The 13,590-nt window shown below is 48.7% G+C and overlaps 8 protein-coding genes across 8 annotated transcripts in view; 2 read left to right on the forward strand and 6 right to left on the reverse strand.

Annotated features, from left to right (window-relative positions):
* PPTG_22882 (hypothetical protein) overlaps positions 1-1,155 on the forward strand; it is a gene marked incomplete at its 5' end in the record, with an annotated part of 3,211 nt that extends 2,056 nt beyond the window's left edge. The window contains 2 exons of the mRNA XM_008907053.1: positions 40-870; positions 944-1,155. Coding sequence (XP_008905301.1) covers positions 40-870; positions 944-1,027 — 915 coding nt within the window. The 3' untranslated portion in view covers positions 1,028-1,155. The remainder of the gene's footprint in view (positions 1-39; positions 871-943) is intronic.
* Position 1,156: 1 nt separating this feature from the next.
* On the reverse strand, positions 1,157-1,955 carry PPTG_11860 (hypothetical protein; the record flags this gene model as incomplete). Its single annotated transcript, XM_008907054.1, has 3 exons — positions 1,157-1,395; positions 1,464-1,500; positions 1,566-1,955. 3 exons carry the CDS (start codon positions 1,953-1,955, stop codon positions 1,157-1,159), a joined length of 666 nt encoding a protein of 221 aa, XP_008905302.1.
* Positions 1,956-2,066: 111 nt separating this feature from the next.
* On the reverse strand, positions 2,067-4,094 carry PPTG_11861 (hypothetical protein; the record flags this gene model as incomplete). Its single annotated transcript, XM_008907055.1, has 1 exon — positions 2,067-4,094. The coding sequence occupies one exon, from the start codon at positions 4,092-4,094 to the stop codon at positions 2,067-2,069; it is 2,028 nt and encodes a 675-aa protein (XP_008905303.1).
* A 154-nt stretch (positions 4,095-4,248) lies between these two features.
* Positions 4,249-7,645, forward strand: PPTG_11862 (hypothetical protein). Its single transcript, XM_008907056.1, has 8 exons — positions 4,249-5,247; positions 5,318-5,365; positions 5,424-5,461; positions 5,528-5,675; positions 5,736-5,894; positions 5,964-6,046; positions 6,111-6,279; positions 6,341-7,645. The coding sequence occupies exons 1-8, from the start codon at positions 4,282-4,284 to the stop codon at positions 7,601-7,603; spliced, it is 2,874 nt and encodes a 957-aa protein (XP_008905304.1). The 5' UTR covers positions 4,249-4,281; the 3' UTR covers positions 7,604-7,645.
* Positions 7,630-8,259, reverse strand: PPTG_11863 (hypothetical protein; the record flags this gene model as incomplete). Its single annotated transcript, XM_008907057.1, has 1 exon — positions 7,630-8,259. One exon carries the CDS (start codon positions 8,257-8,259, stop codon positions 7,630-7,632), a length of 630 nt encoding a protein of 209 aa, XP_008905305.1.
* Positions 8,260-8,327: 68 nt separating this feature from the next.
* On the reverse strand, positions 8,328-10,427 carry PPTG_11864 (hypothetical protein; the record flags this gene model as incomplete). The annotated part of the gene is made up of 3 exons (XM_008907058.1): positions 8,328-9,047; positions 9,117-9,232; positions 9,299-10,427. The coding sequence occupies 3 exons, from the start codon at positions 10,425-10,427 to the stop codon at positions 8,328-8,330; spliced, it is 1,965 nt and encodes a 654-aa protein (XP_008905306.1).
* Positions 10,428-10,590: 163 nt separating this feature from the next.
* Positions 10,591-11,493, reverse strand: PPTG_11865 (hypothetical protein; the record flags this gene model as incomplete). Its single annotated transcript, XM_008907059.1, has 2 exons — positions 10,591-10,762; positions 10,838-11,493. 2 exons carry the CDS (start codon positions 11,491-11,493, stop codon positions 10,591-10,593), a joined length of 828 nt encoding a protein of 275 aa, XP_008905307.1.
* Positions 11,494-11,801: 308 nt separating this feature from the next.
* Positions 11,802-12,708, reverse strand: PPTG_11866 (hypothetical protein; the record flags this gene model as incomplete). Its single annotated transcript, XM_008907060.1, has 2 exons — positions 11,802-11,964; positions 12,035-12,708. The coding sequence occupies 2 exons, from the start codon at positions 12,706-12,708 to the stop codon at positions 11,802-11,804; spliced, it is 837 nt and encodes a 278-aa protein (XP_008905308.1).
* Between the last annotated feature and the right edge of the window lie 882 nt (positions 12,709-13,590).

Here is a 13,590-nt window from a genome sequence, read left to right on the forward strand (position 1 = left end):
ATGACCCTGTTCGTGAACTATAGAGCTGACGGCAAGAAGACGGTGGAGATTCCGACAGGCCCTGGAGACCAGACGACGATGGTGTTTGTTCCGGAATGGACTGGCCTGGGTGTCGTCCCGACAGAGGCGGATCACCAGCAGGTCAGCGTAATGACACCCACCGGCCCAGTTACAGTGACGACGGACAGCGCAGTTTTCGACGGCAAGCAGGAAGTGACGATCATAACTCCCGATGGCAAAACCACCACCACAACGGTTGAAGTAATGCCGACTTCGGATGATAAGAACGCGCTGGAGATTCCTACTGGACCCGAAGGACAAAGCATGATTGTGACTCTCCCCGTTCCGCAACCTGCTAATGCCGGAAGCACTGGTGGCTCCGGGCCTGTACCCCAGTCGAGTAATCCGGCTCCAGCACCTGAGGTGGTTGTCGACACCCCACAGGGCCCCGCAACCGTGACGATCACGGGCCCGGTCATTGATGACAAGCAGGTCGTGACGATCACTACCCCTGACGGTGGAACTACGACCACCACAGTGGATGTGACCAAGACTACGGACGGCAAGACTGAGCTGGAGATCCCGACGGGTGAAGGCTCAACAACGACAGTGTCAGTTCCATCGACGCCGACCCAGGAGGGAGGTGGCCACACCACGACAGATATCCTGAACCAACTTGGAGGAAACGATATTGACAATGGCGACAAGGACTTCATGTCAAAGGACGAGTTCCAGTTACAGATCGGAACGCACTTTTCGGAGAAGATCATGGCCCTGAAACAGCAGGCGAATGACGAGGAGTCCGAGAGTGACAAGCTTATGGACCAGCAGAAACAGCTTCAAGACTGCATCCTTCAGGCGGCGAATAAGGTATGTACTAACGCTAGTTTGTCTACAGTTTTGAACTGTGTTTCTGACGAAAGCTTGCTTTTTGTATGTGCAGTTTGGATACTACGGAGTGTACGAGCAGCCCCCGTACTTCCAAAACGCCGTTCACTGGGTCGACAACGACTGCTTGAAGCAATAAGTCATGCTACCAAGGTCGATGTGCTGTAGGTGGCTTGCATCTTTATATTTTCTTCGCGTGCGCGCCTGAACGGTTTGTAGTTTGCTGTAACCACAGCAATCATGGTAAATGAATACGTATTTCTCCATTTTAGTTTGTAGTCGTATTCAATCCACGACTTAGTACAGCAAGACGCAAATACAGCGTGCCAGTGCTTCGTATAACTTCGTCACAGTGAGCACTTCGAGCTTTGTTTTCCTGTTCTTGGAGCGGTAGACCCACTGCTCGTGCTAGAGACCCCAGTATTGTTTGAGGCTCGGACAGTACCAGAGGCACGTCGAGCACGTACTCGTTTGTGGCCATAGGCACCGAGAAACTCGCCGTTCCACCTGTTGAATATTTAACGAAAACCTCTTAACGACGAAGCACAAAAGCTACAAGGATTTCAAATACCTACATAATGACTCGAGATGGAAGGCGTCAACGCTCCATACCTAGTGAAACAAACTACGGTTAAGTTGTGGTCTTCTTAAAATCGAGGCGCTGTGTTTCATGATACCTGGAACTCGAGTCGTGGCCAGCAATTCCATGCTTCCATGTTCGCTATAGCGAGGTGCAGATCGATCGGATGTGCCCACACAGTACCAATCTTCGGAAGTAAAATATTATCCCGGTTCTGACGATAAAGATCAGGCATGGCAAGACTTCCCCCACTCGAGGCCGCATGCACTTGAGTTTGACCTCGTGTCTCTCCTTGAACGACTTTCCAAGCTTCATCGCTTGACTTTGATTGATCATCAACAACGACTCGCCACTTGCAGAAGTAATTCAACTCAGACGAAGGATGCAACGAAAGCATGTCAAGCACATGAGAGACAGAGAACTCTTCGTCAAGACCGGAGAGACCCGAGGCTCCCAACAGCTCGCCAACTAAATGCACCGACACCATTTTCTTGCCCTTGCGACGCTTTGCAGATTATAAGAATAATAGATCCTAACAAGAACTACAAAAAATCATAGATGTGCATGAATTATCAAATAGCAGGTAAAGACCGGGGGTCTAAGAGCTTGATGAGCTCAATAGCGGTACGTGATCTCCTCCTCTTGAATTGTCGTTTCCTCTTCCTAGCGGATCGATAGTGATTCCTGTGGGCGGTTCCTCCGACTCAACAGCATTATATCCCGGTCCGTCACTGCTCCTTCTCTTCACGTCTTCTTCATCGACTCCTGCACCAATCCACATGGCTCGGAAGTCTCCGTTTCGCTTCGACACGATGACAAGCGAGCCCAAAGTGGTTGGAACGAGGTACATGAGCGCCGGTTGACCCATATCCGTGATCATGACCGCTAAGTTTGCGAGTGCTAGACCCACGGCATAGCCAATCGCCATAAGACGGAAGTAGTTCGTGGAGCCATGGGCGTAGTCGAAACGTAGCGTGAAGGAGAGGAGCATACCGGGCAGAATAATGTCACCAAGCCCGAGCATGCTGGCCCCACCGGCCCAGTCCATTATACGTGGCAACACAAGCAGCATCGGCATCGGTTCTGGGTCAATACATGCCGGATATTTCGGGTATCGTTCGCAGTAGTCCACACCTGGATAGCCAGTCTTAGTGTACGCTGCAGGCCCACCAGTTGCCACATCTTCCATGACGCTGGAACCGAAGAAGATTGGCGACAAGAACACGAAGAAGACGTCGTAACAGAAGGCCAGAGTAAGCAGAATCGTAGCCACCTTGAGATTTGGTAGCTGCACAGTCCGTAGGAACACGAAGCAGAGCGAAATCCCCATAATATCTTGCAGTACCCAGTACGTGCGTCTGTGTAGATACCACACAACCGCAACCGAAATACTAAACAGGAGCCCAAGCACCTCAGACAACCGTGCAGTATCGCCTAACAACGGGATTGTGACCTCACGAGACGCCGAACTCGGCATCAACCTCTCCATACCAGGCGTTCCCACTACTTGAGCCAGTGTAGCAGCACCAGATACAGCGAAGAGCACTGGAATTACACCGCCTAGTTTGACGTAGTAGAACACCGTCAAGAAAACGCCAGCCAGCGCAATAAAACCCACAGCGTGTCTAGCATCCAGCTCCCAGACATCATCACGACTACTCTCCTCGTGTAGATCCTCACCACGTTGCTTCGGCTCATAAAATGTACTGTCCTGGCGTCTCAATGGACTGGCCGAGTAGTACGTCGCCCCAAGAGCAGTAGCGACACCCAGCGCCCACAACAGTACCGACGATACGTCGATGAATGGCAGCTCCCGTCGATACGTACGTGCCACCAACGAAGTTGAGTGTTTGTCAATGGCTTTTTGCAGCTTGTGTCCGTTGGCTATGGTCACGTACACCACGGGGATCTCTAGCTCTTTCGCCACCGTCCGGTTGGTGACGCCCATGAGCACGAATGTGTCCCACATACAGCATACCTGATATTTCTTGCCACTCTCCTGCATTTTCGTGTGGCCTGTGAGCACACACGACTTGAACGAGCATCCATGGTCTCCACTGCATTGCTCAGCGTCTGTAGTCCACTCGGGCGTCGCTAGTTTATCCACAAAGGCCTCCCCTTTACTGCAGTCGTACTCGAATACTGGCTTATCCATCACCGCTAAACTGGTAGTTGGCTCAGCATTGTGGCTATCTGATAACGTACTGGAGTTTGTGCTATTATGACTAACTATGGCCTCGTACACAGCTCTCTTAGTCCCTCTGATAATTAATCCTTTAGCTCCTGCAGCTTGAGCGTTCAGCGCTTTAGTGACGAACGAGCAGTTGCCGCGGTCTACAAGCACCATAGATCCGTGTAATGACGTAGCAGGTTCAAGCTCGTATGGCTCGCAGCCGTCACGATTCGATATCGGTACTTGTACCAGTGTCTTCCAGCGGGAATCGAAGCGTGCAGGTAGTGAGACGCCCCATCCGGCGGCGGCACTGGGCGAACAAAACTGCTCTGCGAAGGCTGGAGGCTCATTGGGGGACTGAGGAAGCAGATCCAGCGACAGGATGCCCGTAGGCAGCACGGCGACCGCACAGGGCAGCGCCAGGAGCAGCAGGACCGGCAGGACGCGCCCCATACTCCGACACCTGCAAATAGATACTGGAGCAGTTTTAAATTAGCGGGAGTGTGGACCACATTTGAATTTCAAAAGGGCTCATTCTAAATTTAAACATTTAGAATGAACTATTTTTGGGGTTGAATATTACTTTTCAAAAAAATTTTATTAAAAGGAAAGTTGAAGAGTCGCCTAAATTTCACAAGCAATGCTGAGCTCCCCGAAACAAGGGATACCGAAGAGCGATGGCAAGCAGAATATGATGAAGAAGAGACAAGCGCTTACTGCCAGTATATCAGCGGACGCATTATTGACGTATGAGCAGCAGCAGGTTTCCAAACGTCCAATTCAATTCGCTATTACGGATATTCTACCAAAAAAGGAGCCATCGTTACCAACTTCTCCAACAACTTTAGGACCGCTATCTGTTCCAAGACCGAGCAGGAATTTGACTAGTGGTGCTCAATTGGTGCCTCCTGCGGCGCCTAAAGCGATTAAGAAAGAATTACCGTTCCCAGCATCTTCTTCCCAGTCACTTGAGAGTTATGCGGAAAGATTAGAGCAAGCGGAGAATACCGAGCTGTTTACGTACGCTAGCGCGCTATGTCACCGCGTTACAGGTCGATATCTGCCGCGTACACTGTTGCAAGGTGACCTGGAGGCTCAAAAGCGTGAACTCGAGCGAATACAGCGCGACCCCGAAATTTTACGTGCTATAGATTCCGTGCGTGTGTTATCCGCACAGTTTAAGGATGTGGCACAAACTACTATGGGCCATCGCAAAGAGCTAGGACATACGCTATTTCGCATTGAAGAGAGCTATCTGAAGCTCTTTGAGAAGCTGTTGGAACTCTCATTGAGGCTGTACTGGGAATACGAACAGCGAACCGAAGCACAACGAAAAGAAGATCAGGAAAACATCATGCGGTGGCGAGAAAAATACGAACGGAAGTGTGTTGAGCATGTAAAGCTCAGCAAAAAACTGGCAGCTCGAGAAATTATTCACCGCACACGGGAAATTGAGCTGCAGAATTATCAAGGCCAAACGAGACAGATCGAGAAAGAGCTGGGAAATCAACGCGAGCTGGAAACCCAGATCTTTCAGCTACAGAATGAAGCGGCGTTGCAAAGAGTATTGGAGCGTAAACTTCGAGATGATTTCAATCAACTGACGGTGAACAGCTTCTGTTAATATCAGGGTTATAGCTAGGGATTGACTGACGATCATTTATTTTATTGAGCAGAAAACACATGAAGAAATGGTCGAATACCAAAAACAGTTGAGAGAGGAGGTAGAATTCAGTTAGGATGGTTGTGAGCTATTTCACTGACTGAATTTGTTTGATGCAGATGCAAACCCAGCATAAACAGCTTATTCAGGACCTCAGGTGCGTGAGCAAGTTTGTGGAAGTGGTATGACTATCTTGTAATTCTGGACCTGTTTTTGCTAATAGGCGTACGGTTCAAGAGAAGGAAAAGTTTATCAGCAAACAGGAGGTTACGCTTCGACAACTAGAGGAAATCGTGTCGGTAGCTCCTGTTACCTATGAATCCCATTCGTCACAAACAGAAGTGGACGACGATGGCCTGTGGGATGTTCAGGTAAAGTGTTGGATACATCTTTGGTGATGTCTACTCATTGACTCTGTTTGATAAGGATAGGATGGTATTCCTCGATTCGTGTCGAAAAACACGGTACACAAGATGATGTGGCGACGATTTAATGCTTTTGTCGCCTGCAAGAATTGTGGTGGTCGGCCACTACCGAAAACGGCAAAGACGAACCCATTTGGAAGAAATCCACAAGACGACGACAGCGAGGTAATGGGAAATAGTGGACCTCGCAAAAATATAAAAGAATATGTGTGTCTAACGGCTATAGTGTAACAGGAAATTGATATTTGGTCAGTTGCCAAGGGTAAGAAGCGTACCAAGAAGACTGCAAGTCGACTTGAGCGTATCGAACAGCTATGGTTAGTATTCTGTAAATATTATACTGCTGCCTGTTTTGGAATACTAATCGTTTTCGTCCTCTAGGGAACTACCGAGTCATACTGTGCTATTTCTCTCGAATTTGCCCAAATCGGTAGTAGCTTTCCCATTCTACTCTATTGAGCGTGTGATTTCACAAATCGAGGCCATCTACGACGATAAATTCGCATCTGACCGAACGGACGAAGCTGATGGCGTAGCACGAGAAGAACTGGTACGCTGACATCTGAATATTTTGTTTTAGCAGGATCGATGCTAACAATTATGCTAAACAGCCTCGTTTTATCTGCGAGTACTTTTTGAAGACACATGGCCTACGACAGAGCGCTGAGATTGGATTGTATCGGTTTTTAGTCTCGGTCAAGAACACATACCAGCGCAACTCGCATGTTCACCTATTTGCGCGCTTGTCAAACTTACTAAAGAGCCAAGACGAGGATCCAGAAGATGTGGAATCAACAACGAATCCAACAGAAAAGAAGAAATCAACCAAGTCTTCCAAGTCAGAGCATACAAGTGACTCCGATCTCAAGCATTCTAAACATTCTGGATATCTGGACCGCAGCTTCCTTCATGTTTTCTTGGAGGCTCGACACTATCTGTTGCGCCCACCTCCTCGGGTTCCGCAAAAAGGCAAGAAAAAGCGTGAAACAGGATCGAGTAACCCTGATCAAAAGGTGAAGGTTGTCGAGCATGTTGTCCAGGTAGAACCGACGAAAAAGTGGGTGCCGCTCGACCATGCCATTACAGTGTTAAGATGGTATAGTAGTTGTCTACCAGAGGACAGCATTTCATATTACTGTCGGCAGGTTGAGCACAGCACAGCAATTTATGATGGACACACGCTCACGGAGGTCGCTGGCAATAGACTGGCAGTTCGTGCCGAGATGAGACGAGTAATGTTGGCCAGCGAAAATCCAGAATTGTCCGCTTCGACGACACAGAGTAATGGAGGAGGAAAGCGACAAGAACCGCGAATTGTTGCAGATGTCCATAAAGTGCTTAAATTACTGATGGACGCGCTCGAACAGCGTCATGAAGGAATCAAGAAGGACCTGACTGAACTCTTCGATTCGGGTGACGTGAATCACGACTGCGTGTTGTCTCTGGACGAGTTTTGTGCTATTATCCGAAAGCGAAAACCCCATTTCAGCGACCGACGGATTTTGCGGATGTTCCGCGAGTCTTTAATGGGTGGAGCTGACCAATCTTTCGCGCTCTCAATGGAGGCGTTCGTGGTAGTGTGCAATGATCATGGCTTGGTGTCGCTCCTCCCCGACGATCGAATGGTCGATCCATTCGCTTCACCTCATTCAGCATCAGAAACTAAACAGCGATTTAAAGCTTCCTCGATTAAATCTCCAGCACAAGATGAAGGAATACAATCACAACCAACAGATACGACGGATTCCTCTGTAAATATCCACACAGAAATTCCAGAGGATATCACTTCGGACGGCACTGATCTCCCATCTGCACGAGCACAAGAAGTAGAAGAAGAAGAGGACACAGGGTGGGAGGATTCTGACAATGAGTAATATTTCTATTGTATGAATCAGTATTATTACTTTGATGCTGTATCTTCGGCAACATCTTTGCTTTCTGGTAGTGGCTTAACTTCGATGCTTGAAGGAATACTTGGTGCATCACTAGTTGTGTCAGAAGCAACATGGCTGCGGTGCTTGGCTCGGTTGGCAACTTTAATAGCATGAATACGCTGCAAGCTTACGATGGACGCGACCTTAGCCAGAAGGTTGAGAATGAGCGTGAACAGTGTAAACTGGTTGGTACTGCAACCTGGAAAATGATCGGAAGCGCCACCACAACTGACGATCGAGACGGCGTTGGCGTTGCAGAACTGATCGAAGAACACCCGTCCAGACACCCACAAACTCATCCAGATAATATCTGTCAACACGGAGAAGCTGATAGCGATCATATGCAGCGGGACAAGACGAGTGTGCTTTGCACTCCACGACGGAGTACACGCCAGCAGACACCACAGCGCCAGCGAGAAATTGTAGGCCGGAAATGCGACGTAGGAAAGCTGCATCAAAAGACTGCAACCCAGCTGGATCTGAGCTAGTCGGTTCATAACTTTCCACCATTTCTGCTCAGGAGTGAGTGGTGTAAGGGGCCCATTGGCAGTGCTCTTGTCCTTGCTACGGCGAGTTAAACGCGAGCCTTTGCCCATTCTTGAGCTGTCTTTTTACCTTGGAGGGTGTCGAGTCCAGCACCAAAATAATGTTCGTGAAACCTCTTTCAATTATTCTGAGGGATATCTGTGGTGCCAAGACTCTCAAGGTACTCGATGTATTGCAGAGAATAGTCGACAAGCTGGGATTCCCGCGTTTTGCGCCAATAATTTAGAATCAACGCATCCAGATACACAAGTTGCTGCGCAGATATACCGTCTTCCCCATCAAGGTCGCCTTGCACATGCTCCGAAATGGATGGCATTTGAGATGTGCTAGCAGATAGCGCAGCATTCTGGTACGTAGTGCCTACATCTGCCCCATTGATCTTTGCTTGGAGATCCCAACCTCGAGCTTTCACCCACATAGTACACGCAGCCGGTTTATCGTCCTTCCTCCAGAGCAGCAAAACGAGATTGAATTTCAAGGCGAGGCAGTCGGGATACTGCTGCAGTCCTTCACGTAAGATCGAGATAGCGGGATCGACGCCGGAGCAGCAAGCGACAACAACAGCCAAGTTGTTGAGAAGCTGTGTGTGGCACGATACAACCTCTTCTGAAATAGCAGTAGTAGCTTGTTCTCGTGACATGATTTCTTGAATTTTGGGCTGGACGATCTGCTGGAGATATTCGCAGCATTCATCAACGCGTTCCAAGCACAGTAACGCGTCAGCTTTGTATAAATGAAGTAGCAGCAGTGATATCATATCGTCTTCATTCACGGTATCGGTAACCGCATTCTGCAAATTTTGCTCACATTTACGTAATGCCAAGGACGGGAGCTTGCACTGAATACGCAGTACACAAGTCAGTTAGTCTCGTAGAGACTTTCAATAAAAGAATCTAGAAGCGCGTACCTGGAGCAGCACGTAGACATAGTCGCGTGCAGCCTCTAAGACTGTGGTAGTGATAGCGCATTGATGTTCAACACCAAGAAATTCTTCAAAATGCTTCTTTGACTCCACCCAATCGCCTTCATCCGAGCACAATACGTCAGTTTATTCCTTCTTACAAAGTGTTAAAACAGTAGATCGCGTACCATTTTCCATAGCAGCCATAGCCAAGTGAAGATGCACTCTCGATAGGTCCAAACTTGTCTGTCGTGACGGAAGTAAAGATGCCAAACTCCTTTCGTCAAAAAGAGCGGTTGTCTTTGTTTGATCAGCATCTCCGAGCTGCTTAGCTGTTGAATCTGCACTTCCAGCTCCATAAAACTCCAAAACATACTCGAGTAGTTGCTGCTGTGCCTCAAAGTTATCCATTTGTTCCATCAACAGTCCGTAGTTAAACATCGACTTTGGATCTTCGAAGTTGATGCCCAGTGCGCGTTGAAGCTGCTCTGAAGCAGCATGGTAATCCGTCGCTTGCAAGTTCACGAGAGCCTGAAGCGATAGACAAGCAGTAGGTTCGTAATTGGCCCGAATGCACTTATCCAGTGCCATAACCGCATCGCCTGAGTGTCCACTGTGGATCAAAGCTACTGCATACCAGTAGAAGAGCACTCCATCTAGCTCCGAGCCATCACATATTTCCACAGCACTCCGAAGACACTCTAAAGCCCCGATATAGTCCTGATTCTCGGTCATTTCCACCATTCCAAGTAGAAACAGCGGCCACTTGGCTAACGGCTTGGTTGACTCATAATCCGAGCAGAAATTGCTACATATTGTGAGCAGATTCTCTACTTTTATCAGCCTCCCAATACGGTCATAGGACAACCAGCAAATTGCCAGTAGAACACACAATTTTGTCATGACGGTAACGACTTTGGCAGCCTGTTGTGGCGTCTGCGCCATCCCCCAGAGCCTTTGGTATAACCATTTCATCATGTTGCACAAGTCTCCTCTATCTTCATTTTTCAGCTCCTCAGCGTTTGTAAAGCTGGTGAATGCACTTGCCACTGCGGCCTCGAGGAGAAACACGCGCTTGTGCCACTTGGAACTCGCGTTTTGAGCTGCAAGAGGTCGATATTGGATCAGGAAAGCCGACACTTGAGCTGTTACGTGACATATTGCGATTGCATTGGACTCCGGGGGCATTGTAGAGCGTTGAAGCTGCTTCCTGACGCTCTCTAAGCTAGCAAGAAGATCTCTCTCGCGCAGGTTGGAGCTCTGGGCGCCGCTAGCGGCGTCACGCACGAGCTGAAGCAAGGCTGATACAGACTCCATTGACGAAATGTTTAATTTGATAATTGGATATTTCATAATTTATGAATATCATATTTGAGAGAATGTGCATGCAACAAACTGCATGTATCACCTCGAGCTCGTCGTAATTCATTTGCTTGTTTCGAGATAAATTCATGGCAAACATATCGTTGTCGTGTGGCGGTTAAAGTTGCTTAGGCTTCTTAGGGCTGCCCGGTCCGTTATTGTCCACGACAATAGTCTGAATGCCAATGCACGTGTCGTGAATGCGGACTTTCTTCTTGAGCTGCTCCATTCGCACATACTGCATGAAGATCGGGCCATGGTACGTCGATATGCCCATAAATATGTGCCACCTACAGCAAAAATTGACAACCAAGGAGCGTTAGCAGGATACACGTCATGGAGTCGTAAAAAAAAAAACATCTTACAAGGCGTGGCCTTGCGAGTTCACGGGCAATCCACGGACAATGTGGCAGTAGTGATAATCCATGAGCCAGAACGCGAAGCCAATGAGGCTTGACGTCACGTATGACCTCGCCACCGCACGAGCTCTCGGATCTTTCACCTCAGCGTAGTGCATACACAACCGCCCAGCACCCATCACCGCCAAAATCCCGAAAAACACTTGAAAGACTGTGGTGAACCGATAGATGGCGTGTACTACCGTAAAAATGGCGCCTATTGTGGTCAGGAAGGCGATCACATAGTTATTAGCGTTCTTGACGGGGATTTGTTCGATCTCGTTGTTGTACACAATGTAAATCCACGCCAAAATGGACCAGACCATGGGCGTCTCGTCGCACTGTTGGTATACGTGCTGTAGGGTGCCGTGGAACATGGCAGACCCAAAGCCAGTGACCATTACGCCGATAAATTGCAAGTGAAAACGAGGCTCAAAACCCATCTTAATGCTGCGATAGAGGCCGTAAAGCCCAAGAAGTACGAACAGCGAGTTGCTGATGGTGTTCCAAAACTCAGCGATGTAGTAGCTGTACTCGTAGTTGTTCTCGCACCAGTCGATGGTGGACGTAGGTGGGCCCCAGAAACCCACAGACGCGGACGAGCGCAAGCTGGTTGCGGTCATATCGATCGACTTCTCAGTGACGCTGCGAAAACGAGAATGACCATCGCGTTCGTTACGACAGTGAAGATTTTCATCTTCAACCCGATGTCCCCTCGAAGAAGTGCTCGTAGTTTTTCTCTGATCTTGAAATGATTATGCACCCCGCTACTTACTTCTTTCAAGGTAAGTCTGAAGAAGTTGCCAGAAACGTCAGCGACATCCGACGAAAACCTTCAAGCGACTCATAAAACTCCAACTAAGATTTTTACGCAAATAGTGATGGCGATTTAATAGGAAAACTAAGTCAAGCACGTGTCACAGTGGAGTATTTACAACTGCTTGGGCTTCTTGGGGCTCACTGGGTCGACGACGATGGTCTGGATGCCGAGACCAGTGTCTTGAATATAAACCTTCTTCTTGAGCTGCTCCATGCGAACGTACTGCATGAAGATCGGGCCGTGATAAGAGGAAACGCCCATGAATATGTGCCACCTGTCAGAATAAAATACCAACGGCGAGTTAGTGAGGCACACGGCACAACATGATAGTATAAGCAACATACCACGCATGACCCTGAGGATTTACTGGCAGTCCGCGGAGCGTGTGGCAGTAGTGGTAGTCCAGCATCCAGAATGCGAAGCCAATGAGCCCTGACGTCACGTAAGACCACGCTACAGCTCGTGCGCGAGGGTCCTTCACCTCAGCGTAGTGCATGCACAGACGCACGCACGCCGACACAGCCAGGATGCCGAAGAAAACTTGGAAGACAGTCGTGAAGCGGTAGATGGCGTGGATCACGGTGAATACAGCGCCGGTTATCGTCAGGAAGGCTATGACGTAATTACTGGCATTCTTGATGGGGATCTGCTCGATCTCGTTGTTGTACACGATGTAGATCCACACGAGAATGGTCCAAACCATGGGCGTCTCGTCACACTGCTGGTACACGTGCTGCAGCGTGCCGTGAAACATGGCAGACCCAAAGCCTGTCGCCATAACGCCGATGAACTGTAGATGGAAGCGCGGCTCGAAGCCCATCTTGACGCTGCGATAAAGGCCGTAGAGTCCAAGCAACACGAACAGCGAGTTGCTGATGGTGTTCCAGAACTCGGCGATGTAGTAACTGTGCTCATAATTGAGCTCGCACCAGTCGATAGTCGAGGTGGGCGGGCCCCAGAAGCCTACGGGTGCCGACGTGTCCTCGACGCGCATGCTGGCGTGCTCAGCGATGGTCATGGGGTGCACAGATCGAAAGCGCAGTTAATGAGGGGCTGCAGGTTGCTTCAGTTTCCGACAGTCCGTCAGTGTCGCTGACATTTTGCTGTGGCCACAATCATCAAGTGAAAAAATTGCATAGAAAAACCAAGATGTAGCTGCGACACATGAAACGATTGCGCTCCGCCGTTTGGGGCAACTGCACTGCGTCCGTCAACGGAAGCGGGATCCCCGAGTCGGGAACGTGCGTGTACTGACTGCGTAGCCCATCGCTGGAATGCTGGCCCTGACAACAAGAAGCGAGCTGTGGCCAGTTTGATAGTAGAAGCACTTGTACAGGGAAGACAGCATTAGCTGGCTGGCTGAACAGCCTAACCAATGTCATTACCCCCCCCCCCCCCAAAAAAAAATCTTTTTTGAGGATGCACTTCCTTCTCTCCAACTCTTGCATATTAAGCTCTAAACGAACTATCATAGTTTAAGTGTCGTTTTTTCAGTATCCGAGCGCTTTCTCGAGGCTAATTGATATTTTTTTCTCACTGATAATAAATTCGTCGTTTTTATATTTAGCAGTTTCGTGTTAACGCCTCTGTTTTCAGAACTATTTCCATGTAGTTATTGGTGTGAATACCTACTTCTAGAGAAAACGCCGTGCAAATCTGGCGGTTTCTATACAAATCGCCGTGCAAAATGCACGGCGAATTCCCAACATGCAAAAATGGCGGGTATACAAAAGTCTAGTATAATCGTTGACATGCAAAGATGTACTAGAAATCGCCGTGCAGTTTGCACTATAATAATTTTGAACGACAAACAAACAATGCAACTGGATAAAAGGCAAGAGGTTAATTATGTAATGCCTTAAGCTCGTGTGCTAACGTTCGCCACGACAACTGATCCAAC

This window comes from Phytophthora parasitica (assembly GCF_000247585.1).
Source record: "Phytophthora parasitica INRA-310 unplaced genomic scaffold supercont2.25, whole genome shotgun sequence".
NCBI classification, from domain to species: domain Eukaryota; phylum Oomycota; class Peronosporomycetes; order Peronosporales; family Peronosporaceae; genus Phytophthora; species Phytophthora nicotianae.

Coding starts and splice junctions, on each gene's coding strand:
- PPTG_11862 (XM_008907056.1), top strand. CDS start 4,282: ATGCTGAGCTCCCCGAAACAAGGGATACCGAAGAGCGATGGCAAGCAG. Junction 5,248..5,317: donor ATGATTTCAATCAACTGACG/GTGAACAGCTTC, acceptor TTTATTGAGCAG/AAAACACATGAAGAAATGGT. Junction 5,462..5,527: donor CAGCTTATTCAGGACCTCAG/GTGCGTGAGCAA, acceptor TTTTGCTAATAG/GCGTACGGTTCAAGAGAAGG.